General features: G+C 50.4%; 7 protein-coding genes across 7 annotated transcripts; 4 read left to right on the top strand and 3 right to left on the bottom strand.

Moving 5' to 3' along the window:
• Positions 1–365: 365 nt before the first annotated feature.
• AA0111_g7053 (hypothetical protein) lies at positions 366–1,088 on the bottom strand (the record flags this gene model as incomplete). The annotated part of the gene is made up of 1 exon (XM_028653345.1): positions 366–1,088. The coding sequence occupies one exon, from the start codon at positions 1,086–1,088 to the stop codon at positions 366–368; it is 723 nt and encodes a 240-aa protein (XP_028505469.1).
• A 949-nt stretch (positions 1,089–2,037) lies between these two features.
• On the top strand, positions 2,038–4,570 carry AA0111_g7052 (hypothetical protein; the record flags this gene model as incomplete). The annotated part of the gene is made up of 5 exons (XM_028653344.1): positions 2,038–2,157; positions 2,212–2,314; positions 2,365–2,598; positions 2,652–3,756; positions 3,808–4,570. The coding sequence occupies 5 exons, from the start codon at positions 2,038–2,040 to the stop codon at positions 4,568–4,570; spliced, it is 2,325 nt and encodes a 774-aa protein (XP_028505468.1).
• A 957-nt stretch (positions 4,571–5,527) lies between these two features.
• Positions 5,528–7,487, top strand: AA0111_g7051 (hypothetical protein; the record flags this gene model as incomplete). Its single annotated transcript, XM_028653343.1, has 5 exons — positions 5,528–5,722; positions 5,863–6,097; positions 6,162–6,317; positions 6,400–7,280; positions 7,383–7,487. 5 exons carry the CDS (start codon positions 5,528–5,530, stop codon positions 7,485–7,487), a joined length of 1,572 nt encoding a protein of 523 aa, XP_028505467.1.
• A 201-nt stretch (positions 7,488–7,688) lies between these two features.
• Positions 7,689–8,093, top strand: AA0111_g7050 (hypothetical protein; the record flags this gene model as incomplete). Its single annotated transcript, XM_028653342.1, has 2 exons — positions 7,689–8,011; positions 8,066–8,093. The coding sequence occupies 2 exons, from the start codon at positions 7,689–7,691 to the stop codon at positions 8,091–8,093; spliced, it is 351 nt and encodes a 116-aa protein (XP_028505466.1).
• Positions 8,094–9,589: 1,496 nt separating this feature from the next.
• Positions 9,590–13,141, bottom strand: AA0111_g7049 (Nonribosomal peptide synthetase 12; the record flags this gene model as incomplete). The annotated part of the gene is made up of 1 exon (XM_028653340.1): positions 9,590–13,141. The coding sequence occupies one exon, from the start codon at positions 13,139–13,141 to the stop codon at positions 9,590–9,592; it is 3,552 nt and encodes a 1,183-aa protein (XP_028505550.1).
• A 589-nt stretch (positions 13,142–13,730) lies between these two features.
• Positions 13,731–21,847, bottom strand: AA0111_g7048 (Non-reducing polyketide synthase; the record flags this gene model as incomplete). Its single annotated transcript, XM_028653339.1, has 6 exons — positions 13,731–14,635; positions 14,685–17,759; positions 17,824–19,145; positions 19,197–20,492; positions 20,567–21,069; positions 21,227–21,847. 6 exons carry the CDS (start codon positions 21,845–21,847, stop codon positions 13,731–13,733), a joined length of 7,722 nt encoding a protein of 2,573 aa, XP_028505411.1.
• A 548-nt stretch (positions 21,848–22,395) lies between these two features.
• On the top strand, positions 22,396–24,048 carry AA0111_g7047 (hypothetical protein; the record flags this gene model as incomplete). The annotated part of the gene is made up of 4 exons (XM_028653338.1): positions 22,396–22,437; positions 22,490–22,709; positions 22,761–23,832; positions 23,886–24,048. The coding sequence occupies 4 exons, from the start codon at positions 22,396–22,398 to the stop codon at positions 24,046–24,048; spliced, it is 1,497 nt and encodes a 498-aa protein (XP_028505560.1).
• Positions 24,049–25,385: the final 1,337 nt, after the last annotated feature.

Raw genomic sequence — 25,385 nt, 5'->3', positions numbered from 1 at the left:
GACGTCAGGCTGAGGCAGAAGCTGAGCTAACATGCTAAACCCGCATGCTGCGTGATGAGTTGGCTGCGCGAACCCAGCCAATATAAACCTGATTTACGCGCCCTCCCCTGTACACTAGTAACAGCGCTATACACTCTGTTAAGAAGAAAAACTACACAGTTCTTGAAGCACCCCTTACCCCGCCCTACTATAGCGATATATGGTGAGAGCAATGGATATATACATAAAGAATCCAGAAGCCTACAATGCTTCTAGGCACTTTAGGTCTTCTCTTTAGAAGTTAATGTAGGCTGCAAGGTAAGGCCTCACATCTATATACTTATTTTATTTTCCTCTTGTATGCGGTAACAGAGGATCATGTTATCTTACCTAATACCAATGGCCTTCAAGAGCTTTTCTTTCTGTGTATTTCCAATCGCGCCTTCTGTTTCAACGTCCTTTACAACCTCGCTCATACTCTCCACCTCTATGACGCCCATACCATGTGCAAAGTGCCATAACTCTTCATCTTCATACCGTACCTGGAATGCTTGCCAGTTCTTTGCTTTTAGATCGTTGACATGTTCTGTGACAGCTATCGATGGACCAGAGTAGACGAGAACACCGGGATAACCAGGCTTAGTGATTCCACATACAGGAGGCGTCGCTGCTGGAGGTAAGAGAGCAATCTTGCGTTTATTGGTGTTTAGAAGGTGATGCAGCCATACGATGACAGTTTTAGACGTGTTGTCGTTGGCACCTGCCGTTGTGTCGCTACTTGCATCAGACGTGGCAGGAGCAGAATCGACGACCTGCTGGAAGGCAGCGACGATGGCATCAAGCGCTTCCTCTCCTCCAGCGAGCCCAACGTCCTTGACCGCAACTTTTACACGTGTCCGCAAGTCGTTCTTTGCTGCGTCAGTCGCAGAGATGATGTCCGGCAATCCTAATTCCGGATACGACTCCGGTAACCGAAGAAGGAGCGATGCATGGTTGTCGTGTGAGAACTTTAACTCCCGTGACTTGGGGTCATAGTGCGTCTGATCGGGATACATGGCCTCTAACAGCTCGAGCTCGGTTTCAAGGCGGGTGGGTCCATGGTCTGACATGGTAGATGCAAATGCAGCTGGAAGTTGGCGAAACGGAAAATTCTACTGTATGCTTTTGTTCGGCAACGGTGGTCAGGGGATTAGAAGTATCTGGCGTATAACCTGCTTTTGTTGCAAATCAAGACGCAGTGAGTGGACCGGTGTATCAAGTGATGCTTCGTATTAGGATAGTGTGGATGGATGTATTGGCCTCTTCTTCTCAGGATCGCGATCTTCAAGTCTAGGCCCGTGCATAGTGTCCTGGATGACATGGGGACCAAAACAATGGGTCAGTAGTTCGTGCCGCATAAATGATAAGAAACGTAGCTCGTTGTTGGATGCATAAGTGGCGCTGGAAGAGGCCCATATTTCGCTTGTGTCTCATCTTTTAGCCCGCTGCTGTCACCGGGGTGATGAAGGGGAGGCATGTCAACAATCTTGCTTCGCGGCGGCTACATGAACAGGCAGAGTGCTCGTCCAACAGCAACAAAGCTGTGCGCAGGAATTAACGCCTCAAGACGCGTCCCTGCTGCAAGATACACCCGCTTTATAAAGAGGGCGTCGTGCCCGGTGCATCCGACCGTGAAACTAAAACCAATAAGCTTTCCTGATCGAGCTAGCAGGCGACGCGGAGTTCGCGCGCTACTGGGCTCGTGTGCAGGCCGCCCAGAGAGGTGCTAACCACCCCCAAGACGCATCAATTACCTCAAAGACCATCTCGAGAGATCTGCACGCTCCCAAAGAAAACATTGCACCTCAGACCCGAAACCATATCCGCTGCCATCCTCTCGTGAAGACTCACAATCCATCTTCTGCAATCAGCACCCACGGCACCCTCTCTGCAGCGACGCAATCATAGTCTTACACCAAACCAGCACTTTACGCATACCTCCACGCACACGCTTCCACACGACTGCCGATTCAAAACGTCGATTCTTGAAAGGGCCCATGAGCCGTAGCCTCGCCGAAAATGAAGGCTGCTCCGCTTTTGGTGTCCTGGCACAATGAGAACGCTCCCATATACTCAGCTCACTTTGAGCCGCACGGCAAGGGACGTCTGGCAACGGCTGGCGGAGACAACAATGTCCGGGTGCGTCACCATGCACATATCAACGACTTGGACTTGCGCTAATATATATAACAGCTTTGGAGTGTCGAGACACATGGTGAAGAGCGCAGGGTCACCTATCTGTCAACCCTCGTAAAGCACACACAGGCCGTGAATGTGGTACGATGGTGTCCACGAGGTATTTCGCTTCTGCATATGCAAACAAGAACAGCAACTAATCTCTTATAGGCGAAATGCTCGCGAGCGCCGGCGACGATGGCAACGTCCTGCTGTGGGTTCCAGCTGAGAACCAGACCACGCACAACTTCGAAGAGGGTCTTGAAGACAAGGAGACATGGCGGGTCAAGGCCATGTGCAGGTCTATAGGCTCTGAGATTTACGACCTTGCCTGGTCTCCAGACGGCGTCTTCTTCATCACAGGAAGTATGGACAACATTGCCCGCATATACAACGCTCAAACTGGTACGACATCTGCCCTGGTACCACCTGTCCGATAGTTGCTCAATAATCTCTAGGAAGCATTGTACGCCAGATCGCCGAGCACAACCACTACGTTCAAGGCGTGGCATGGGATCCCATGAACGAATACATCGCAACCCAGTCGTCCGATCGATCCGTGCACATCTACACACTGAAGAACAAGGACGGTCAATTCTCGTTGGCCCAGCATAGTAAGGTCACCAAGATGGACCTACCCGCGCGACGTGTATCCTCGAATAGTCCTGCACCTCCAGACTTCGGCGGCCGAGCGTCCTTCGTTGCCGACTCAATGGCCATCGGCTCGCCAGTGCCATCAATGCCTGGCACACCGCAATCACTGGCCCTCCCGACCATGCATCCGCCGCCAACTTCACACAGTCGTCGTTCGTCCTTTGGCTCCTCCCCATCGATGCGCCGCTCCGCCTCGCCCGCTCCCTCAATGCCACTACCAGCGGTCATGCCGAACTCTCCCAGTATCAGCAGTATCGGCACGATTGGGGTTCGCAATGCACCCATCTACTTCAACGAAACCTTGACCTCGTTCTTCCGACGCCTTACATTCGCCCCCGATGGCAGCTTGCTGTTCACGCCCGCAGGCCAATACAAAGCGATACACCCGTCAATTGGCGAAGCGAAACCAGCCGAAGACATCACAAATACAGTGTACATATATACTCGCGCAGGGCTGAACAAGCCTCCAGTTGCATATCTTCCGGGTCACAAGAAGCCATCGGTTGCTGTTCGATGCTCGCCGGTGTACTATACCCTACGCCAGACTGTTCCACCAACAAGGCAGATCACCATCGATACTTCAAACATGGACGACGAGATTCCTTCCTTACCCGAGCCAGTCATGCCTTCAAAGCCTCCTACGTCTCATTCATCCATGGATCCTCCGCCCATTACAAGTGCACCTTCTCCTTCCCCAAGCCTCTCAGCACCGTCACCAAAGCCTACCGATGGCGAAGCTTCTTCCCAATCTGGGGTGCCAGCCGGGCCCCCATCAGCTTTCACTCTCCCCTATCGAATGATTTATGCCGTTGCGACACAAGATGCTATTCACATTTATGATACGCAACAACAAAAGCCACTGTGCATTGTCAGCAATCTTCACTTTGCTACTTTTACTGATATTACTTGGTAAGTGATTGAGAACGACATTAGCCTGTGACGCGACTGACATGTTCATAGGTCTAATGATGGCTCAATGCTGTTGATGACCTCCTCTGACGGCTTTTGTTCATCGGTCACATTTGCTCCTGGCGAACTTGGAGAGAAGTACACTGGACCGCTAGCTGTCCATAGTCGACCACAGCAGACACCTGCTGCGATCAATACCACAGGGGGCCACGCATCGAACAACTCTACTCCAACCCCCACACCAACGACTGGGAGCATGTCAGCTACTGCGACGGCTACTGCGCCACCTATGCAGAGGCAACCATCTGCAGGCTTCCCAGCCTCTCCGAGCTCGTTCGTCCCTGCAAGACCTGGCAGCCCCACAAGGAGCAACTCTGTTTCCAGCATTGCTACTGCTTCGTCCTTTGCTCCAGGTGCAGGTGACCAGAGCAATATGAACGCCCCAACCCCAGCTATGTCGTCTGTCCCTAGTATAGCTGCTGCCAATTCTGGGCCTGTACCAATGTGGACGCCACCCCTTACGCCAGCTCATGGACAAGGCGCGACTCACAGTGCAAGCAGCTCAGTCAGTGGCATACCCAACATCGGCCAGGTCGGACGAAGAGAAAGCGAAATGAGCGAGTCTGACCGCGACGATGTATCTTCAACCTCGAAGAAGCGAGAGTTGCACGCGGTGCCAGAACCGGACGTAGATGCGAGAGAGAGTAAGAGACGACGAATTGCGCCAACACCAATTACAATGATGGCGGAGGGCGACAGTGCAATTGCCAGCACCGAAGAAGATACCCCCACGCAGACGCCAGGCCAGCAGTAGGCTTTTCATATCGTTCAACTGTTCCTCCGGTTTGATGGTTGCGTATACCTTCTTTTAAGCATGGCGTTTAGGATATTAGAGTTTCACCCACGGCGGTGTCATGTACAGGGCTTTTCTTCTGCCTGATCATATACTAGCAGGATGTGTTTATCATCCGACTGCACGATGATACGTGCGATTCATGGTCCAAAAGATAGGTCACAATCAATGCAGGTAAATTCAAATAGAGTCACCCTCCTAAGGCGACATGTGCATTCTTCGTCTACATTTTTATTCTCCCAATCAACCTTTCTGACGTCGGCACCTCTGTCGCATGTAGCCGATCTCCGTATTCAATCACCTCGCGCGCGCATCTCCACATACACACACACCCGTCCGACATCCGACTATACAAGCCGTTTACGTTGCAAACACCTTCCCACAGTGGTATCGGTATCGCTAGCAACGCAACCCCCCAAGAGATTCCAAGAGATTATCCCCTGTCACGACCAGCCCGCTTACCATGTCAGCCAATCACAGTGCAGCCATGAGCTTAGCAACCGGCTTCCTTGATTTGTCGCGTTGATCGCTGTCGTTCGGCCCAAGCGAAGAAAACGTGGTGGGATCGGACGTTGCATTGGGTAGGAAAAGCGGAGGGAGAGGAAATGTTCTTGTCCTTACGCTATATTGCTGCATGTGCCCGCCGGTGAGATGGATAGATATCGGCGCCATGTCGATGCTGTAGATGTTTAAGTCTACTTAACCCCTCTGCGCTTGCTGGGCCCTGTGCTCATCCTCCCCCACCCTTCTGTTTTAGTACGACGCATCATTCTAATTTGCTTTTTACCTTGGCTATCTTTGCGGTGGCATGCTAAATGTCGCGTGCGAACTTCTTTGACGCTTGGGTAGAAGTGTTTTGAACACAAGGTACTCTTGGTGGTGTGTCTCGTTCGCGTCGCCCGTGAGCCCGTTGCGAAGATGGACGATACGGCTAAGATTGGAGATGATAAGAAGGTGGTGCAGGAGCAGGGACGGGAGCACGATCACGATGTCGAACAGCAAGATGCATACGGCGAGACGAGGAGTTTGGGTAAAGACGATATTTTACAGCTCGAGCATACGGATCCGGTACTAAATGCAAAGATGCATTTGGTTAATAATGCTATCGACGAGGTGAGCTTTGATTTCAGGAAGAGAGTCTAGTTGTGTGTACTGATTGGTTGGGTGTTTGCAGATTGGATTTACGACGTATCAATGGAAGGTATTACTTGCCGTTTCCACGAACACTTGGACGTGTATCTAATCTCGTTTAGCTCTTCGTCTTGAACGGTTTCGGCTACGCTGTCGATTCGCTCATCCTACTTATACAATCCGTCATCGCTGCCCAGGCCACCCTCGAGTTCAATCCTTCCTACCAAAACGGGTTGACTATCGCTGCGTACGTTGGTATGCTCATGGGCGCTTTATTCTGGGGCCTATCTGCCGATATTATCGGGCGAAAGACGGCCTTTAATGTTAGTCTGCTGATCTGCTCCATCTTTGCGATTGGTACGTTTCAATTGTACAACGTGTTTGTGAGACATGAACTAATTTCGTATGTACATCTTTGTAGTGGCTGGTGCAAGTCCGAATTGGGAGGTCTTGGGCCTGTTTGTATGCTTGAGTTCTTTTGGCGCTGGGGGTAACTTGGTGCTGGACACTGCCGTATTTCTAGAGTATCTGCCTAGTTATAGGCAGTGGATGCTCACACTCATGGCGGCTTGGTGGGGTACGTGACACCTTACTTTCGGTCGATCAGAGTTGTAGCAACAAGATCATCAAGCATACTGCATACTAACCAACCCACACAGGCATCGGCCAACTCATCGCCGGTTTCTTTGCTTGGGCTTTCCTCCCAAACTTCAGCTGCGCAGATCCATCCATTAACCCAACGGCCGAACCTTGTACAAAGTCCAACAACCAAGGCTGGCGCTACGTCTGGTACGCTTCCGGCTCTTTAGTCTTCGTCATGTCCATCCTCCGCATAACCGTCATCCGACTGAAAGAGACGCCCAAGTTCCTCGTCAGCGAAGGAAAAGACGCAGAATGCGTCGAAACTCTCCACTTCATCGCAACAAAGTACAACCGCCCCTGCAGTCTCACACTCGCCCAGATGCAAGACTGCGGCACGGTAGATCGTGTGGCAACACGGGGGAACAAGAGTAAATGGGGTTTTGGAGAAATCGCCATGCACTTACGCGGTCTTTACTCGACGCGAAGAATCGGTATCTCAACGTCTCTAATCTGGCTCTCCTGGACACTAATTGGTCTCGCTTACCCGCTCTACAACGTCTTTCTCCCCGCTTACCTTCGCTCCCGCGGCGCCGCTTTTGGTGAGCCCTCGCCCTCTATCACCTGGCGCAATTACACGCTCGTCAATTTCAGCGGTATCTGGGGTCCCGTACTAGCTGGTTACATGTGCCATACGCGTCTTGGTCGGAAGTATACAATGGTCATTGGCGCGTTGGTTACTATGGCCTTTTTCTTTGCGTATACGCAGGTTCGCACTGCGGTGCAGAATGTGGCGTTTACGTGTATCATCAACTTTTGTTTGAACATTTATTACGGAACGCTGTATGCGTATACGCCGGAGGTGCTACCGAGTGCGCACAGGGGTACCGGCAATGGGATTGCGATTGGGTGGAATCGTGTCATGGGGATCTTGAGTGCGGTTATTGCAACGGTTGCTGATGTAAGTCTTTTCTCTTTTTTTTTTCTTGTTAACCTTTCTCTTTTTTCATCAGATGCTTGGTATGAGGATCTTGTGGGTTTTGTCGCTAACGTGGGAGATCAGACTGGAACTGCCGTCCCGATATACATTTGTGCGGCGTTGTATATCTTTATGGCGGTGATTGCGGCGGTTTTTCCATTCGAACCGTACGGCAGGAGAAGTTCGTAGGGAGTACGCATAGGTAGTCGTCAACTACGCTTTGGGTTGCACTATCTCAACTCGAAGCACTGGGAGCAATCACGTGGAAGAGATGCATTGCATGTATCGGCGAAATTACATTGACGACAGTTCGTGAATACCTCAAAAACGTTTACCGTTTGTTGATGCTACCCAAGCCCATACTAAGTTGACAACGTACCCTATCCTACCATGCGTATTCAGACATTAGGCATGTTTCTTTTCTTCATCTTTCAAACTGTTGTGATGCATATGCTCGACACCCAAACCAGCTCCATCCGCTGCGACGTGGGCTACGGCCTTAACTGCCAGGTCATCTGCCACGGTGACGACTCCATGTTGTATCCCTTCTGCCAACAACACTTCAGCACCCCAGCCTCCAACGCCCAGCGTGGCGATCCCCACAGCGCCACTGAACATTGCGGATCCCATTACATCCCGTTTGCGAGTCCTGTGCTGCTCTTGGTAGCGACAAAGATGTCGATCGATGATGTCGCGTTTCTTTCGGGCATTATGTATGCCTGCACCTCCAATCAAGACTCCAATCCCGCTAATACCGAATGTGAAAGGTACTGCAAGGCTGGAGATAGTGGTTGAGGTGGCCGATCCGGTGATCAGACGTGTATAGTGGTTCCATTCACGTTGCAGCTCTTCCAACGACATTTGAGAGCATTCCGCATTGTACTTATCGAAATTGAATGGCATTGCTGTGAAATGAAGTAGGTGGACTCTGGAAGTAAGAATAGAAAAGAGGTTTTGGAATAGCGCTCGTCGTGAGAGGTTGGATCTATTCGACAATGACCAATATACGATCCTGCTTTATACAAGTTGATGCTCGCTATATTCAGTATCTAACATCAGTCTACTCACATGGCGCACAGGCTGTGGCCTTCAGCCTCTGTGTAGCGAGACTTGCACCATATGCGCAGCTGGGGCTGAGGTCAGCTTCTTTTATTTGTTCGGTTCTCGCAACAAATCTGAACCACAACCAGAAGCTTTGATATGTGACCTATCATATCAAAGCTCTCAGCATAGCCTCTGTATCGAAGTAGTCAACCTCACAGCCGAACGCTATAGTGGCCTCACGGTACATTAGGCAGAACTGAGATATGGATGTCAGCTGAATCGAAATAGCAAGTCGCTAGCCTCTTCTCCTATGGTCTTATGGCTTGCGACTAGAGATATTTGACCATGAATTGGTTTCTGTGATTTCGAGACTCTTATGAGGGCTAATCAGACTTAATCCTGACAGTAATATGGTACATCGAAGTGTTTGAGTAAAAGATGTTCGTGATCGATGGTAGACGCCGGGGCTGGAAGAGCACATGTCCGAAACAAAAGCAAAAACAACCAAGCCAGATGATACGTAAATGCATTACCAATGAGCTGAACATTCCATCATTGCGGGGATTACTATTTTGGGCTCCAGGAATTGCCATTGATGCAGTACATGACCTAGTGCAGTCTCACTCTGTCTCAACAAGCGATCAAGGTTTAGCAGAAGATATCCACATGTCTGCGCTTTCTTACTTTAGATTCGGGCTTAGAACGTTAGATGTGATGTTTCTAGCTTCAGCACCGCATGTCGTACGTTTCCGTTTTCGCAAGCCAGAAGCGCCGCACTTGTCCTTGGTCTCGCACGGATATTCCTTTTCGTACTGCATTTACTGCTCGTCCTCTTGTTCACCTTTGCATCTTATTTCAGTTTGGCGAAAAAACCTACGCTATACCCTGGAGGTATGCATCGTTTCTTTCATCGACACCGGTAGTCACAAGCGATGTTGTACACCTTCATGCTGCAGTATACAATTGCACAACAAATTACAAATTCACCCAGAATTCAGGACACGCGATCAGAACAGCCGGGTCAACGCATGCTACAATGCACCGATATTAGGTCTCCGAACTAAGCATACAGCCAGCTTTCCCAAGACCGAGTCTGGGACGAGGGAATGGCTCTTCGGGAGCACTTTCCGGACTCACTTGGCCTCCCCAAAATTGCGACGTTGGGCAAAGTCAATGGGTAAGGGGTGAATATAGGCTTGATGATAAAAGAAGGACGAGCGTACCAGGCCATCTACTATGTCATTACGCTAGCTAGTTTTACCAGTATTCCTCTCCAAACGCGCTGATAGATGCGACATGGTATCTGCAATAGAAGGGCAGCTCAGTATCTCCTCAACACTCATATGAATACCCCTCTCTGAGTATTCGGAAGCGAATGCGGCAGCGGCTACACTGTTACCCCAGAGTTCATAGAAGGGGGTCTTATCTGTGAATCCAGGATGTAACCTGAAGTCGGATCCCAATACTGACTCCCAAGCAGATAGCACTAGCTCCTCCAAAGCTTTGGGACATTCTGTTGCTGATATTGATGAATCTTTTACCAATTCTTCACGGCTGGTAGAACCCTCACGTGGCGCAACCATATCCAGCTGAGGAAGAGCTTCAGACAGTGGCCGCTCCAATGCATCAGGTAGCTGTTGGTATGCCTTTATGAAGCTATCCAATACTGTCTTCACCCAATCTTCCGAGAAAGCCTTTGTGGAATATCTTAACTCAACTTCTAGCTTGTCATCGCGAGCGAACGTTTGCAGCCAAAGGTCAGCTTTGTCATGCTCGGGTTCATAAACGCTAAACTCGCAGTCAGCAATTCCGGAGAACGGCGGCTTGACGAGCTCGAAGCTAAGATGGTTGACCACTGTAGAGAAGCGCGTCCACCGAGGCCAGTTGGTGCAATTCTCGATGATGCGGTAATGCCCGAGATGGCCGTACTGAAGTGATTTGAGATAATCGGCCTGAACCGAGCTGAGGAGCGATGAGGTCAACGCAGTGGATACGACATTGGTACGTAAAGGTAGAATGTTCATGCATGGTCCGAGGATCTCGGAGACACCGGGCATGGGAAGATGTCTTCCAGAGATTATGTATCCGAACACAACAGAGTCTTTGTTTATGAGTTTCGACAATACGATCGACCAGGAGGCAAGAACGGCGGTCGCACTCGTGTGCCCGGAATTCTTCAAGTCCACCAATGGAATGATTGCTTTGACGGCGCTGTTGATGGGGTAATCAATGCTGGGAAAGGCTTGAGGACGAATTTCGCTCATCGTGCTATCGGCCAGAGCCACTTTCCAGAAGGATTCGGAATCCTTACTTGCTAGAGAAGCTTCCGCCGAGAACTTGGTGAAGGGAATAACTTCCAGTGTCTTGTCAAGATACAATGCTTCCAATGATCGCCATAACTTGTTAAGACTTAATGCATCGTACTGAGCATGAGAGATTCGTAGGACGAGTTGGTTCGTGTTTTCCGCGGGATTTTGTACCAAGGTAAAAGCTACCAAAGGATCACCGAGTTGAGTATGTCGCTTCATGTCACGCTCAATGGTGTTCTTGACAAGCTCATCCACGTTCTGGCCGTTGCTCGCTTTGATAAGGCCGAAGTGGAATGGGTAAGCTTTTGAGTTCAGGATAACCTGAAAAGTCTTCCTTGACTTTGGGACAAAGACTGTTCGTAAGAGCGCGTGCCGCTCTATGAGCTGTTGGCAAGCATACCGCAGCTTCTCAACATCCAGCACTGTAGAAAACCTGAAGATCATGTAGTCATGCCAGCCATGAGACTTGAACAGACCTTGACCGATGCACCAAGCTTGCCAATCTGTTGCTAGAGCGATGTCTTCGACATCTTCCTGTGCAATACTCGGCGCAATCTCATTTATCGTGTACGTCAATTCTTCGCTTTCTCGCTTGGTCGACTGGTCAATAACCCCGAAGCTGGCCGCTTTGCTCATAGCCTGAAGGGTCCGGTGTCGGAGAATGTCTTCGATGGAAACACAAATATGCTGCGTTCGTGCTTCCGCGATCAACTTGATACAATGCAAAGAATCGCCACCGAGATGGAAGAAATCATCTTGCAATCCGATGTACTCGATAGGAAGACCTAATACGGTACTCCACAGACCTTGCATCGTCTCCTCTTGCAAAGTTACTGGTGAGGCCTTATCTAGAGAACCGGTGTGCTTTACCAATTCAATCAGTTGCATGTCGGCAGCTTGTTTGCGCAAAAGCTTCCGATCCAGTTTTCCGGATGCGTTCAGTGGTCGTTCTTTTAGCTCCACAAATCCGCGAGGTACCATGTGATCCGGAAGTGTAGTCGCTAATTTCTCTCTCAGCTGCTTAACCTCGTTGGGAAACTCCGCGGATAGGCCGTGAATGAAGGCAACAAGCATAGGCCCAGTACCGCTCATGGGCTCCACAATCTCCGCTGCAACTGTCACTCCCGGTGGTAGACAATCAAGCATGGACTTTTCCACCTCTCCTAGCTCGAAACGCTGCCCGTGCAACTTGACACGCGTGTCTTTCCTCCCCACGATCTGGACAACGCCATCCTCCACATACTTTGCCAAATCTCCGGTTCGAAACAATGTACGTGGTCTCTCTACTCCCCTCTTTTCTGCCCAGGTCGGTGGCCCCACAATGAATGCCTTTGCATTAGCTTCCGGATCATTTCGATACCCCTGACACAACGCTGATCCTTCGAAAAGTAGCTCTCCCGTTTCTCCAATTGGCGCCAATATGTTCGCATCGTCTTGATCCACGATCCAGGCACAACCCGTCATGAACTGCCGCGCTCTACATTTCTTTCCGCTGATGTCGATGGCATTGGCAATACCCACACCCTCTGTCATGCCAATGGCCTCCACAAGCGATAGCCGCGGTGCCCAGATATCAATGAGACGCTGAGTAACAGGCTCACCACCCACAGTCAGAAACTGTAGACAAGACACCTCATCCGGTTTTAACAGGTTCAGCAGCGTGGGCGTAAGAAATGTCCGCGTGATTTCTTTTCGGGTGATGAAGTTTGCTATACCGCCCATGCGCTCACGCTCTGGTGGAAGGACCAGTAAACCACCGTTGCACAGCGTCTTCAATGTAGTGACAATGCTGGCAGCGAAGGCTTGGGAGGCAAAGTTAAGAACGCGACTGTTGGCCGCATAACCATGACCATGGACCACGTTTGAAACCGCACTGCTTTGCGTATGCTGGACCACCTTGGGCAAGCCCGTGGACCCAGATGTGAAGCATACGTAGGCAAGATCGTCGGGTTGGCCAACAGGCAGATCAGATCTGTCGTTCGTTCCCACGTTAGAGCTACTACTGCATATCTCCGACACATTCGCCACCAGCTTCATCTCACCCTCTCCAGGAAATCTGCCTTTGAACTTTTCCTCCACCAACATCACCCGAGGGCTGATCGTGGCTAGACACGCATGTAATCGCTCCGTTGGATTACCAGGATCAAGAGTCGTATACGCTATGCCCGCTTTCGACACAGCCATCATGCAGACGATCAGCCAGATGGATTTGTCGAAACAAATTGGAACAATTTCATCGGCCGTGATATCATCGAGCGTGATGCGGAGATGTCGAGCTAGACGCGTTGAGTAGTCTTCAAGTTGCGTATATGTTAGCGTACCGTCTGGGGCGTCGACGGCGGGTGCATCAGGGGAGCGATTCACTTGTGCGGAGAACACTTGGGTGATCGGAAGGTGAGGTTTCGGCGGTAGTGATGCATTCCAAGACCATATTTGGTCTTCTTCATCTTGAGTGATTATTCTCTTCTCGACTTGCGATGTGTCACCCATTGCCGCGGTGATGAGTGGTATTAGTGCCTGGTGATGACGATATTGGTGGTGAGAATTGAACGTGATCGTGAAGATAATACAACTACGGTTGCCAGCTGCCTTTGACATCTTTTGTATCATACTAGCTGCATATACTTGGTCTGTTCTGCCCCGCACCGTGTGTCACCGGACACTATTAGTACATTGAAATATTATTTGGCCGCTCGCCGGATTTCTCGGCCCAATTCGTTTTTCGGTCCGTAATAGATACGGCACTTCATCTAGAAGACAAGCATACTTTTCAGAAGCAGTGCACGACGATAAGAGATGCGTTTGTGATAGTGGCGGCCTTTAACGGTGCTTTCCATTTCGGTGTACTATCGACGATACCCTGTGACTCCCACTGAGCTGTCCACCTCATTGACGGGAAGGATGGCATGTGTAACAGTGCTCGCTATATAATTCATATTAAATATCATCAGATTCGCACCATTACTGCTCTTGAGAGATGAGAACACCTTGTCCAACTAAGATGACAAGCTGCATCGACTAAGATAAGTATCGATCAATTTTAACTACTACCATGGCTATGCCCAAAAGTGTGTTTTGCTCACACAGATACCTCGAGAATCTCAAAAAGAAACTGGTAACCCGGCTCCACTTGATCTCTCCACTCCTTGCTCTCTGGTTTCAAATGCAAATCATGGATATGTTTCACCCCTGGGATTGGCAGAAAGCCGCATTCTACCCTAGACTTCTCCAACTCCTCAATGAACAACTCAGCTGTCTTGAACGGAACAATCTCGTCTTCTGTACCATGAATCAAGAATGTAGGGACATTGTAAGAGCCTTCCCTCACATGTGCCATGGGACTGATTGCTTCGACAAGCGCTGGGTCGGGCTTCAAAGTCAGAGCTTCGCGGGAGACACCATGAAGCAGGACATTCAATCCGATATTCTCTTTGAGAACTGCAAAGATCAACTCTGAGCGTGGATCGCCTGGCTTGATCCAGCCCAATTGACTACTATCCATCATGGTTCCGTAATTTGTGACGGGCGTCCGTGGCAGAGATTGCATGATCTTCTCCAATCGCATTCGACGGGCAGGAAACTGCCTGTAATGCTTTTCACTATGGTGTTTCTCTAGAGAACCAGACTCGAAATCGGTCGGTCCATAGAAACCCAATATCGCAGAAGGGGGTGGTAGATTCAGCTCTTTGGTAGTCCAGGCAAGGCTCATAGCGAGGTGGGCTCCAGTGGACCATCCGATCGAGACGACGCGAGTTGTGTCGATAGATATACCGTATTTAGATGTGACCGCAGAGAGCTTCGTCTGGATCCACGCATACGCATCTCGAACGTCGGAAAATGGCCCTTCAATGACGTTGACCTCTGGTACCAAACGATAGTCCACACTGATAGGAAGAATGTTGTGCGAAAGCAAGAACTTCGTCTGTGCTGGTCTGACCGCTTTGCGCGACAGTGTCATGTGGCCACCTCCGTGAATCATTAATGCTGTACGATGTTTAGTGAAGATCAGAATCACATATGAAGGCTCATTTACCTACAGGCATTGAGCTGGTAGACGGAATGTTCGGCAGGTAGACATCCGCTTCGATCTCAACCCCATCGATGGATTTGTAAATAACTGTCTCAACACCAGTCACTGGCGACTCTATTGGACGATGCGGCTCTGGATATTGCTGGGCAGAAGCTACCAGTAGTCGTTGAAGATTACAATCAGGTACAGTACTTTGTGAGTAGGTGGCACTAGGAAATTCAGCTTGATGCATAAACTCCATCCAGACTGCTGGAGGTTGAATGGCATGTGTGGCATCGTTCGCCAACCACCAACCGTCTAGCAAACCAAAAACGGCCTCGTGCCAGTCGAACACGCTTGTGATTTCAGAAAGTACCAATAAACCGTTTGAGTTGAGCATCTGTCGGATTCTGCGGCAGGTATCAGTCCTGTTGGCTGTCGCATGGACACAATTCGTGCTAATAACAACGTCAAACTTCCCGAGCATATCGGTGGGCGGTGCAACCTCCAGGTTGAGTGTCTTGAACTGCATCCATGGGTACTTGAACTTCTTGGACGCGTTCCGAACAAGTGTTGAGGATATGTCTGTGAAGAAGTACTCAATCGGATGATTGACCGCACTAAGTGCTTCACCAAGACGCTTTGTCGTTCCACCCATCCCTGCGCCGACCTCTAGAATGCGAACTGGGCCGTTGGCTTTCTTGACCATGCGAACCATAAAGTCGACAAGCACTTCGGTCAGTGTGGCGAACATAGGAGCTTTGGTGTAGAAGTTGCCAACGATCTCTTGGGACTTGCTGGTGCCGAAGAGAAGTTTGACAGGATCTTCGGTTCCTGTCAAACACTCTGCAATCTTTGGGCCAGTGAGAGCCATGAGCTCAGCCTCGCAGCTGTATTGCGGGAAATCGATGATGAGCTGTTGCAGAAGCTGTGCGGAAGGCGCGAACGTGCATGGGCCAGATGATCGGACGTAAACGGCATCGTTCTTCTTCTTGATAATGCTGTGCTTCTCGAGAATCTCGTAGTACCTTTGGACCACCTTGTTGTGCTTAAATTGATAAGTAAAAGGAGGTAACCTCTCCCCTATTTCCATAGTCTTGAGATCGATGCCTAGTTTCCGGAACCCTTCAACGAGATAGGCAAGCAGTAGCTCATCTTGACGAGCAGCTACCTTGGCAAGATAATCTGTGAACCGGCAGGACATTGCATAATTCTGGAGTGAGGACTCTGCTTCCAAGAGAGATTGAAATGGCTCCGTGATGCCCGCGGACTGGTCAAGACCGCTTATAGAGATAGCGGGCGTTCGTGAGGTTGGCGGTGCCAAGAACGGGGAGCCCGGCTTTGATGAAGATATTCCAACTAGCCGCATGAGCTCTTTCACGGAAACATCAAGGAGAGTATCAACGCCATTGAGTTCGACATCGAACTCATCGGATATACTAGACCCGAGTTCCGTTGTAGAGAGGGAGTCAAAACCGAGATCCTGGAGAAGTTGGTGTTCGTAGATCTGGCTGACATCTGCACCACATAGCTCTGAAATGAGTTCGAACAACTTTGTACGTCGTAGATCACCAGAAGATTCCACAAGACTCTGGTCAAAACTTGAATCGGTCTTCGATTTTAGTTCGAGCACCTCAGATACTGGTAACGGAGCGGTCGCGGCCTGCTTCGCGGATGGCGTAGCGCGCTTTTGATTGGTCTTAGTGGCGCCAGGGAAGATTATCTGGCTTAATGCCCCAAAGCTCATCGTCAAAAGCTCACCAGGTGAGACCAGTTTTCCGAAGCGTTCACTGATCTCATCGGAGAGCTCTACCGCTGCTAGTGAGTCGATACCGAGATCACCAATGCATGTGTTCGAGGCAATAAAGTCTACCGGTGCACCGGTATACGTTGAGATCATTGTCTTCAATGGAGCCTCCCTGTCACCCAAATCTTCTTCAGCGACCGACGATGCACTGGAGAATCCAGAATCGCTGTCAGGTGCTAGCGATGTAGGCTTCTGGACTACGGTAGGCCTAGAGTTCTGGAAGGAAGCTATGGGGATGGAGAGAGACGGACGTGGAGCCTCTTTTGAACTAGCCCTCGATCCATTAGCTGAGTCCAGAGTTCGTTCAAGCTTAGAGATCTCCAGACGATGGAATTTGGTGCCAATAGCTGTCATGGCTACCTCGCCAGCTTTTGTTAAAACAAAGACGTCACCGGTCGCGTGCACATCATCAATGAGTGTGAAAATGGCGTAGACGCTCCATTCCTTGTGGACGTCAAAGTCGCAATGTCTCGACATGGTAATGTTTTCAAGACCCGAAGCCACAAATACTTGGCCAGGAGGACAAGCCTTGCTGCTGTTGATGAGCAAACCAGATACCTGGATGAACGCGTCGATGGAAACTGTGTCACAGTGCTTCGTCACAGAACTTTCGTCGCCTCCAACATGGCTGTCAGGCATCCGGATCTCCGCCAGTGCCTCATTCTTGTCTATGACGATGCTCTTGATCCCATGAAAGAAGTCGGCGTAATCGACAACCTTTGAGAAAAGCTTGTATGCTCGTCCACCGTTGAGCTTCTCTGCACTTGGACTGGATCGAATAGAGTCAAGGCGGTCAGCTATGAGTCGCTTGTATGTGGAAAACCGAGGGTTTTCGATCAAAAGCATTTGACCTCTGCCATGGACAGTTGCACGTGTCGAATGACTTGCAGAGCCGGGAGAACTCGAAAGCGTAAACTTCCAGCTGTGCCTAGTAGTTTCATCAAGGCTCAGGCTGACATCGCGGTCCAGGTTGACGCCCAAAGGCGATTCAAATGACAGATCCTCGAACGCCAGCGACTTGGAGTTGAGCTCGACTCCAAGCAGTTGTGCTGACATGGCTGCGCACTCCATATACATTGAAGCAGGACAAAGCGGCCGCCCTCGAACAGCATGTCCGCTGATGACTTCACGGAAGCGACTGGCCGAATTGTTGATGGCGAACTTTTCCGTACTGCCATTTGACCCAGCATGACACACCAATCGAGTGGAGACTGGGATGGATGCGGCCTCTGGCTTTTGCGAAACGAGAGTGGCTATACTTTGTTGGAGTTCAGTAGCTCTATCAATGTTCTCTGTAGCGGTGAAGGTACCAAGTCAGTAGACATTTCACAAAACTCTTGTACAGTTGCAACTCACCTAGCCACGCTTTAGATCTCTGGAACTGGTAAGGGGGCAACCAGATTGGCTCTACCCCAGCATCGGATGGAGAGAGGAAAGCCCATGGTGTAACGTCGATTCCTTCTTTCCACAGTTCAGCAGTGCTTTGAGAAAGAACCTCGGTAGGATGAACAGCGCTAGCCGTCTTGATGCTGTAGAACGAATGGATCTCTGACTTGGCACTCGCACGCTTGACCATGGGAATGATAGACGAATCAAACCCTGCTTCAAGCCAGATGCAACCCCCTAGTCGCTTCTCGATCCGCTGAACAGCGTCTGCAAAGTAGACGGGTTGTCGAACGTGCGATACAACATGCTCAGCAGTGATCGAGCTAGTATGTGCTTGTGTACATGGCTCGATAGGAATGAAAGCTTGTTTGAAAGTCAATGATTCCAAAGATTGAGCCAGGTCGCTGCGGATCGGCTCGGTGAAGGCAGAATGGAACCCATGGGTAACGTCAACCCTTTGGCTCTTGATACCCTTGAAAGAAGGGTCAGTAGCCAGCAATTTTTCCGTATCGGCCACTGCAGCTTGGGTGCCAACTACAACCTGGCTGTTGGGAGCATTGAAACAAGCAATTTCTAGGTTGTTGCTGTCAACAGCTTCAACTATGCGCGTGACAACAGCGATTGGTGCAAAAATTGCAAGCATAATGCCTCTTTCCGGTCCCCATTTAGTTGCCATGAGCTGCGCTCTCGTAGCAACAAGCTTAAGAGCATCTTCGATAGAGAGCACACCGGACACGGCCAATGCGGACAGCTCCCCAAAACTGTGTCCAACGATACAGGCCGGTCGAATGCCGGCATCCATCCAACACTTAGCGCTTGCGTATTGAACAGCCATGGTACCTGTCTGCAACAGAACTGGGTCGGTGATGATTGAACTCTGGAAGATAGCCGGGATAATCGACGGACAACCGATCGTGAGAAGGATGCGCTCACACTCCTCGATGTAGTGGCGTAGCCTAGGGATGGAATTGTACAGTGTCTCCGACAGACCGACTGTCTGCTTGCTCTGACCCGAGAAAGCAAGTACCACACGTTTGGATGAGGGCGTGATGTTGCATGGTCGAATAATGGTAGAGATTTCTCTCTGCAAGCCTGCAATCTCGGAAACTGTTGTGACCCACGCTACTGGATGCCGCTTCCGTCGCTCAGATAGCGTGTAAGCAAGACTAGCAAGGTCGGGATTCTCTCGAGTAATATACGACTTCAGAGACTCTGCGTAGGCTTTGAGGCTCTCGATTGTATGAGCCGATAGTACGATGGGGTACTGAGTACCTTCAGGGAGGCGTAGTCGTCTGTTCAAATATATTAGTGTTAGTCTTGCTGGCATTGGTGTGTGAACTCACGCTTCCTCATTGCTTTTCCGAGGCCCTTCACAAACAACGAGCGACGCATTGCTTCCTGCCGCTCCGTAGTTGTTGACCCACGCCGCTCTAAAGGGTACCTCCCAGGGCTCAAGATCCTTTGCGATAGCAATCTTATCTGGGCCCAACGAAGGAATCTTCGGGTTCAAGGAGTTGAACAATGCGTGGGGTGGGATAGCCTTCTTCTGCAACATCGCAATGACCTTGAGTAGTCCAGCAACCCCCGCAGCTGACTCTGCGTGACCGGTGTTGGCTTTGATGGAACCGAGATACACCTTAGTAGGTCGATCTGATCCACCAAATACGTCCCTGATACTGCTGACTTCGAGAGGGTCGCCGGCTTGCGTACCAGTGCCGTGAGCTTCAACGTATGACACATGGTTTGGGCTCATGCCGGCACGCTTGAGAATTGACTGGTACAAGCTGACTTGGGCTGAGGGTTGAGTGACTGTCAAAGACGCAGACAAACCACCTTGGTTCGTAGATGATCCCGGAATGACACCGAACACCTGGTCGCCATCTGCCAAAGCCTGTTTCAAGGGCTTCAGCACGATCATCCCAGCACCATCTCCACGACAGTACCCATCTGCCGACTGGTCAAATGGCTTGCATTGACCAGTAGGACTGAGGAAGCCAGCCTTTCCCAGGTTCAAGTAATTGTGAACACCGGATATGATGTTGACTCCGCCAGCGACCGCCATAGGGCACTCGCCTGACCAGATAGATTGGCACGCGCGATTGATAGCGACAAGAGAAGAAGAGCAGGCGGTATCGATAACTTCCGCGGGGCCAGTCCAACCGTAGTGATAGCTGAGTCTTCCGCAGAGGAATGCGCGAATCGTACCAGTTGCTGTGTATGCAGTCGGAGCATGAGCACCAGTATTATCCGTGTACTCGATGAAACTCGCTCCGATGAAGCAGCCGACCCTGTCTCCATCCTCACGAACATGTCTGCGGAGATAGCCCGCCGAATCCAAAGCCTGGAACGTCAGTTCCAATAAGATTCGCTGCTGAGGGTCCATGCTGGCAGCCTCTTTGGCGTTGGAACGGAAGAACGCCCAGTCGAACTCATCGGCCCCATCGATGAAGTTGCCGAACCACTTCGGCTTCCACTTTTCGTTCTGGAGCGCCCGAAAGCTCTCGTGCATTGGAACTCTGTCATGGCGGATCTCTTCGCAAGTCGATGTGCCAGCGACCAGAAGCTGCCATAGTTCTTCGAGGTCGTTTGCTCGTGGAAGTCGGCAGGAAACTCCTGTGACGGCGATGGCGTCTTCCGGACTGATGACATGCGTTAGCGTGACGCTAACTTAAGCGAGATAAGCCTCTCTCCAGCATCCTTCCAGGCAACTTACTATTTGTATTCAGCCAACCTAGCTTCCTGAATAGCGGTATGAGCTTCCACTTTCGCCACCCGCAAACGGGCATTGTGGAATGGCATGAGAGGCACCGGGTCTCCAATCCCAAACAGCGCGAATGTATGGGAATCAGTACCGCTTCCCGCCAGGTCTTGCGCCACCTCTTTCAAGAGCCGATACCACTCGCATCGGGACGCAAGAATCGTATCGATTGCCTCATATGTCAACGAACACTTATCCAGCAGCTTGCCATTCAAGTTCGATCGCACAGGAACTCGCAGCTGACTTGCATCAGGCAACGTCATCTCATCATGCTCTTGACATATATCAAAGAGCACTTTAACTAGAGGCGCATTTTCTGGGTTGTGTACTTTGCCGCGGATGTGTATGTCTGTGACTAGTAACCCTTGGTCACGAGCTCTGTTGGCCACCTTCATAAGCTCAATCACCGGGCCAACAATACTTATCGTTCTTGGGTCGGTTATTGCGGAGATGTAGCACTAAAGTGTGTCAGTACATGGCTGTAGCACGGACAAGACAAAAGCTAGATGCGCTCGGCTTGTGTCCATCACTAAGCCAAGTCACGATTGTGTAAATGCAGCTAACGGAAAGGCGATAAGGAATTCTTGCTGGGAACAAAGATCGAAAATGACTTACGCCAGGGATGCCCTCCACGAGCTCCTCTCCTTGCTGAGAGGCTCTCAATCGTACCGCAATGGTCGTCGCTCCTTCAATCGACTCGTCGTCGCCCAACTCACCAAACGCGCCCACAGCAAGAGCCAGCCGCAGAGCTTTGGTAGCAAGACGAACCACATCTTCTTCGTCTTTCGCGCAGGAGATGGCAAAAGCTGTAGGGAGGCCTCCGCAATATCCCTGGGCACCTCCGCCATTCCTCAGACTTGACAGCATTTGCTCATGCGTGAGCTTGTGCAACTCCAATAGCTGGAAGTATTGGCAAATCTGGATAACGACCAACAATGGCAACGCCAAAATCCCTGACATGGAGCTGGAAACTGGTCCAGCTATTCCATTGGTAATCCATCGCTCTAGACTGACGACGTGTCGTTCGCCTGACTTGAGGTTGGCGATATCCGTGTGGCCCTTGCAGAGTGTCTTCCACGTGTCTCTTAATGATGTGATGGCCTCTGCAAAAGGTTGAAGAAGAGGTGTTTCAACAATGTACTTTTGTAATTGCTCGAGGTACGCCTCTGTGGGGGCCTTACTCTGAGGGCAAAAGAAAGCCACAGATGGCGCAAAGTGGCTAGCTTGGCTGCGCATACTAGAAAAAGAACCTGGATTCTTGAGATAATTCCAGAAAAAGTTGAGATGTTGAATCAGACGATGGATCGTTTATTCTCCCGAGCTACGGTATTCTACGTTGGCTATATACAACCTACGTCCGATATGCGAATCGTCGTACACAAGCCTGGATTACTCGCAACACTCTTCAAAACGGACCTACTTACACATCCTCTACGATACAGAGATTGGAAACTGTCCTAGAATGTAACTCATGGTGGATACAGTTTTCCTCGCTTGTCTTGATCAAGTCTAGGGTTGCACACAGTGCTGGCGAAGAGACGCCGAGTAACGACCGCACATCTGGCCATGCATCCAGAAAAACACCGAGTGCGAGGGAGCTGTCGCGTGATGTCGAATGAAGGTAGTAATGTCCCTTATCGCAACTGAGTAGCGGTCAGTCATGGCTTGAGATAACCCGATAGTCATGAAACCAGATGAGCGTTTTGATTATCATTTTGTTGATCCGGTATCTTCTCTTTTCTCGCGGAGCATCTTTGTGTTACCTGCGTACGGTGAACCTCAGTATGGCGATTATACTACTTCTTCTTCGGATCGTCTCTCTAGCAGTAAGTCCAACCATTGCCATTGCAATTGTTTTGAAGTTCTAAGCTTGGCTAGGTCACGTCTATCGTCGGATGGCTGGTGTACAATGTTCTCTTTCACCCACTTCGAAAGTATCCGGGTCCACTCTTGTGGCGAGCGTCCCCTATACCCCGCATTCTCTCCAGATGGAGGGGTACCACAGTGTTCGATGCGCACCGCCTTCACGAACAATATGGTCCAGTTGTGCGCTTGAGCCCTTGGGAGTTAAGCTATACATCCAGTAACGCATGGAAGGGTAATTGCGACCTTGTTCTATTCTGAGTACATTGTCACTGATTCTATCAAGATATCCATGGGACAGGCAACTCCGCACCCCGAAAGCCTCTACCGAAGAACCCTCTTGCTAACCCTCCGCCCATGTCAGGCGAGCCGGGTATCATCGACGTTCTGGACGACGAGAAGCATCGTGAACAACGCCAACTCTTTAACCAAGGGTTTTCCACTCGAGCACTAAAGGAACAAGAGTCTCTGCTACGCAAGCATGTCGATAGACTGGTCGCAGCAGTGCAGTCACGCGCCGACCAAGGTCTCGAGACAAACATGGTGGATATGTTCAACTTCCTGGCCTTTGATGTTATGGGCGATCTTGCTTTCGGTGCATCTCTGGGGCTACTAGAGCGGTCGGAATACAACAGTTGGGTACGGGTGATTGTCGCGACTATCAAAGTCGTCACCATTCGCATTGTTGTGTTCTACCATATTCCATTTGCATCCCAGATTCTGCCGCTGTTAGTGCCAAAGTCCATGAAGGCCAAGCGAAATGCCCACATGAAGTTTGCTGAAGATAGGGTAAGAGAGAGACTGGAAAGAAAGACCGATCGTCCGGATCTCTGGGGCTTGATCACTGGTGGACCTGACGGAAAGAAAGCACACCTCTCTTTGGACCAAATGGTCGGCAACGCTGCCCTCTTCATGGTGGTCGGCTCAGAAACCACGGCAACTGTCCTATCAGGAACGCTATATCTACTCTTGAAGAACAAACATTGCATGGAAAGATTGAAGAAAGAGATCTTCGACAACTTCAATTCAAAGGGCGACATGACCATAGAGGCCTTACCGAAGCTTACGTATATGACCGCAGTGCTAGACGAGGCCATGCGAGTCTACCCCGGTGCCCCAGAAACCTTGGCGAGATTAGTCCCAGCAGGAGGAATGCAGATTTGCGGCGAGTATGTCCACCAGGGCGCTACGGTATTCATTCTCCATTACCCAACATTCCACTCTTCACGGAATTTCGTACGACCAGATGACTTTGCTCCGGAGAGATGGCTACCCGAAGGCACCGCAGAATTCGAGAAAGATGATAAGAAAGCCTTTAACCCTTTTTCGGTCGGCCCACGCGCTTGTCTTGGAAGAAAGTAAGTCCGCCACCCCTGCCGCCGTTACGCACATACCTGATCTGCTATCACAGTTTAGCACACTACGAGTTGAGGCTGGCCTTGAGCCATTTGCTTTGGGACTTTGACTTTGAGCTTGACGAAAAGTGCGACGACTGGTTGACGCAAGAGACATACTCTTTCTGGCTGAAGCCGCCACTCATGGTCAGAGCTCGAGCTGCCTATCAGAAGCCATAGTCTTCCACGTGATTTCGAATGTGGAATGGGAACAAGATGCTACTGAAAATAAACATGCCAATTTATCTCGGCGCTCTCGATGGTGTCGAGTCATCCACGCATCATCTACGCCCATACTTCCGTGGTTTCTCTTCCTATGCAATTTTCAAATAAGCCCGGTATCACTCGCTGTCACATCCACAGGACGCATAGAGCAAGCAGTACCTCTCGCCGATTGATAGCCCGTGATTTGAGAAACATCATAATCCTCCGGACAAGCAATTTTCCACCTGTGCTTTGATACCTATTTTGGCAAACAGATAGCAAGCTCTCAAGGTAGAAGGTGTGCCGCACGGCTTTGATCTACCAAGAGCGTCGCGAACTGCGAGGAGAGCACACGCCGTCAACGGTCCGACACGCGTGCATCGTTCTCGGATTCTGTGTCGTATCATTCGCGCCTATCGCGAGCCAATTTGTCGCCTTCATAACCGCGATTACCGTACTTGTAAGATATACACCTATTGACCTTCCGTAACCGGTTTGCGGCAGTGCTGTCTGGAAGCCTCTCTTCGTATACGTGGCGGCGAAATCTGGGTTCGAGGTACAAAGAAGCTCGGCCCGAACAACCTGGTAGCGGAGTGCCATGATTCAGGAACACAGACAATGATGACAAGTTGTCCTCGCAAGGCGCGAGAGGAGGATTTCCATCAGCGAAACTCTTTGTTACAAATGATCGTGATGTGCTGGTGCGATATAGTCGGATCATGGAAAGCGCGCTACGAATGGATGCAGCTAGGATGCTGTTACGTGCTTTCTTGCCGGATCAAATCCCACGAGTGTTCGCGGTCAAATCTCAGCCCTGATTTATGCATTATTGTTAGCTAGGGTTGCGAAAAGAGTAGAAGTTGCAAGACGCTACATGGTGCAGAGTGGAAAGAATGTGCTGGGAATAGCGCAACGCGGTCGGCGGCAGTCCGCGGTCAAACACCCCAGCAACCCCACAACCTTCGGCGATTTGGGGACGCGTCGTAGCTTGTCTGAGCTTGTGTTATCAACATGTCTTGGGTGCGTAGAATCTCCGATGTCGGAATGTGGAGGCTGTAGTGTCAAGCGTCGCGTTGTTGCGTCGTCGCCGATCCTAGCGCATTTGAGAGCAAGCTCGGTATCCAGTCGCATCAATCGTGGTACCAGCCCATGTACTGACAAAGATACGGCGACATGACAGAGTGGTCGGCACGCCTGCCATTGATGACATCAAATTCAGTCCATGCGTCTTTCGCTAAACGATATATTTGGTAATGCTATTCCATCCCAACGCACGCATACAGAAGAACAATCGAACTTCTGGGGTTGCAATT

This window comes from Alternaria arborescens, assembly GCF_004154835.1.
Source record: "Alternaria arborescens strain FERA 675 chromosome Unknown contig_15, whole genome shotgun sequence".
NCBI classification, from domain to species: Eukaryota; Fungi; Ascomycota; class Dothideomycetes; order Pleosporales; family Pleosporaceae; genus Alternaria; species Alternaria arborescens.
The sequence above is the reverse complement of the archived record's forward strand: the minus strand, read 5'-3'. Positions and strand labels throughout refer to the sequence as shown.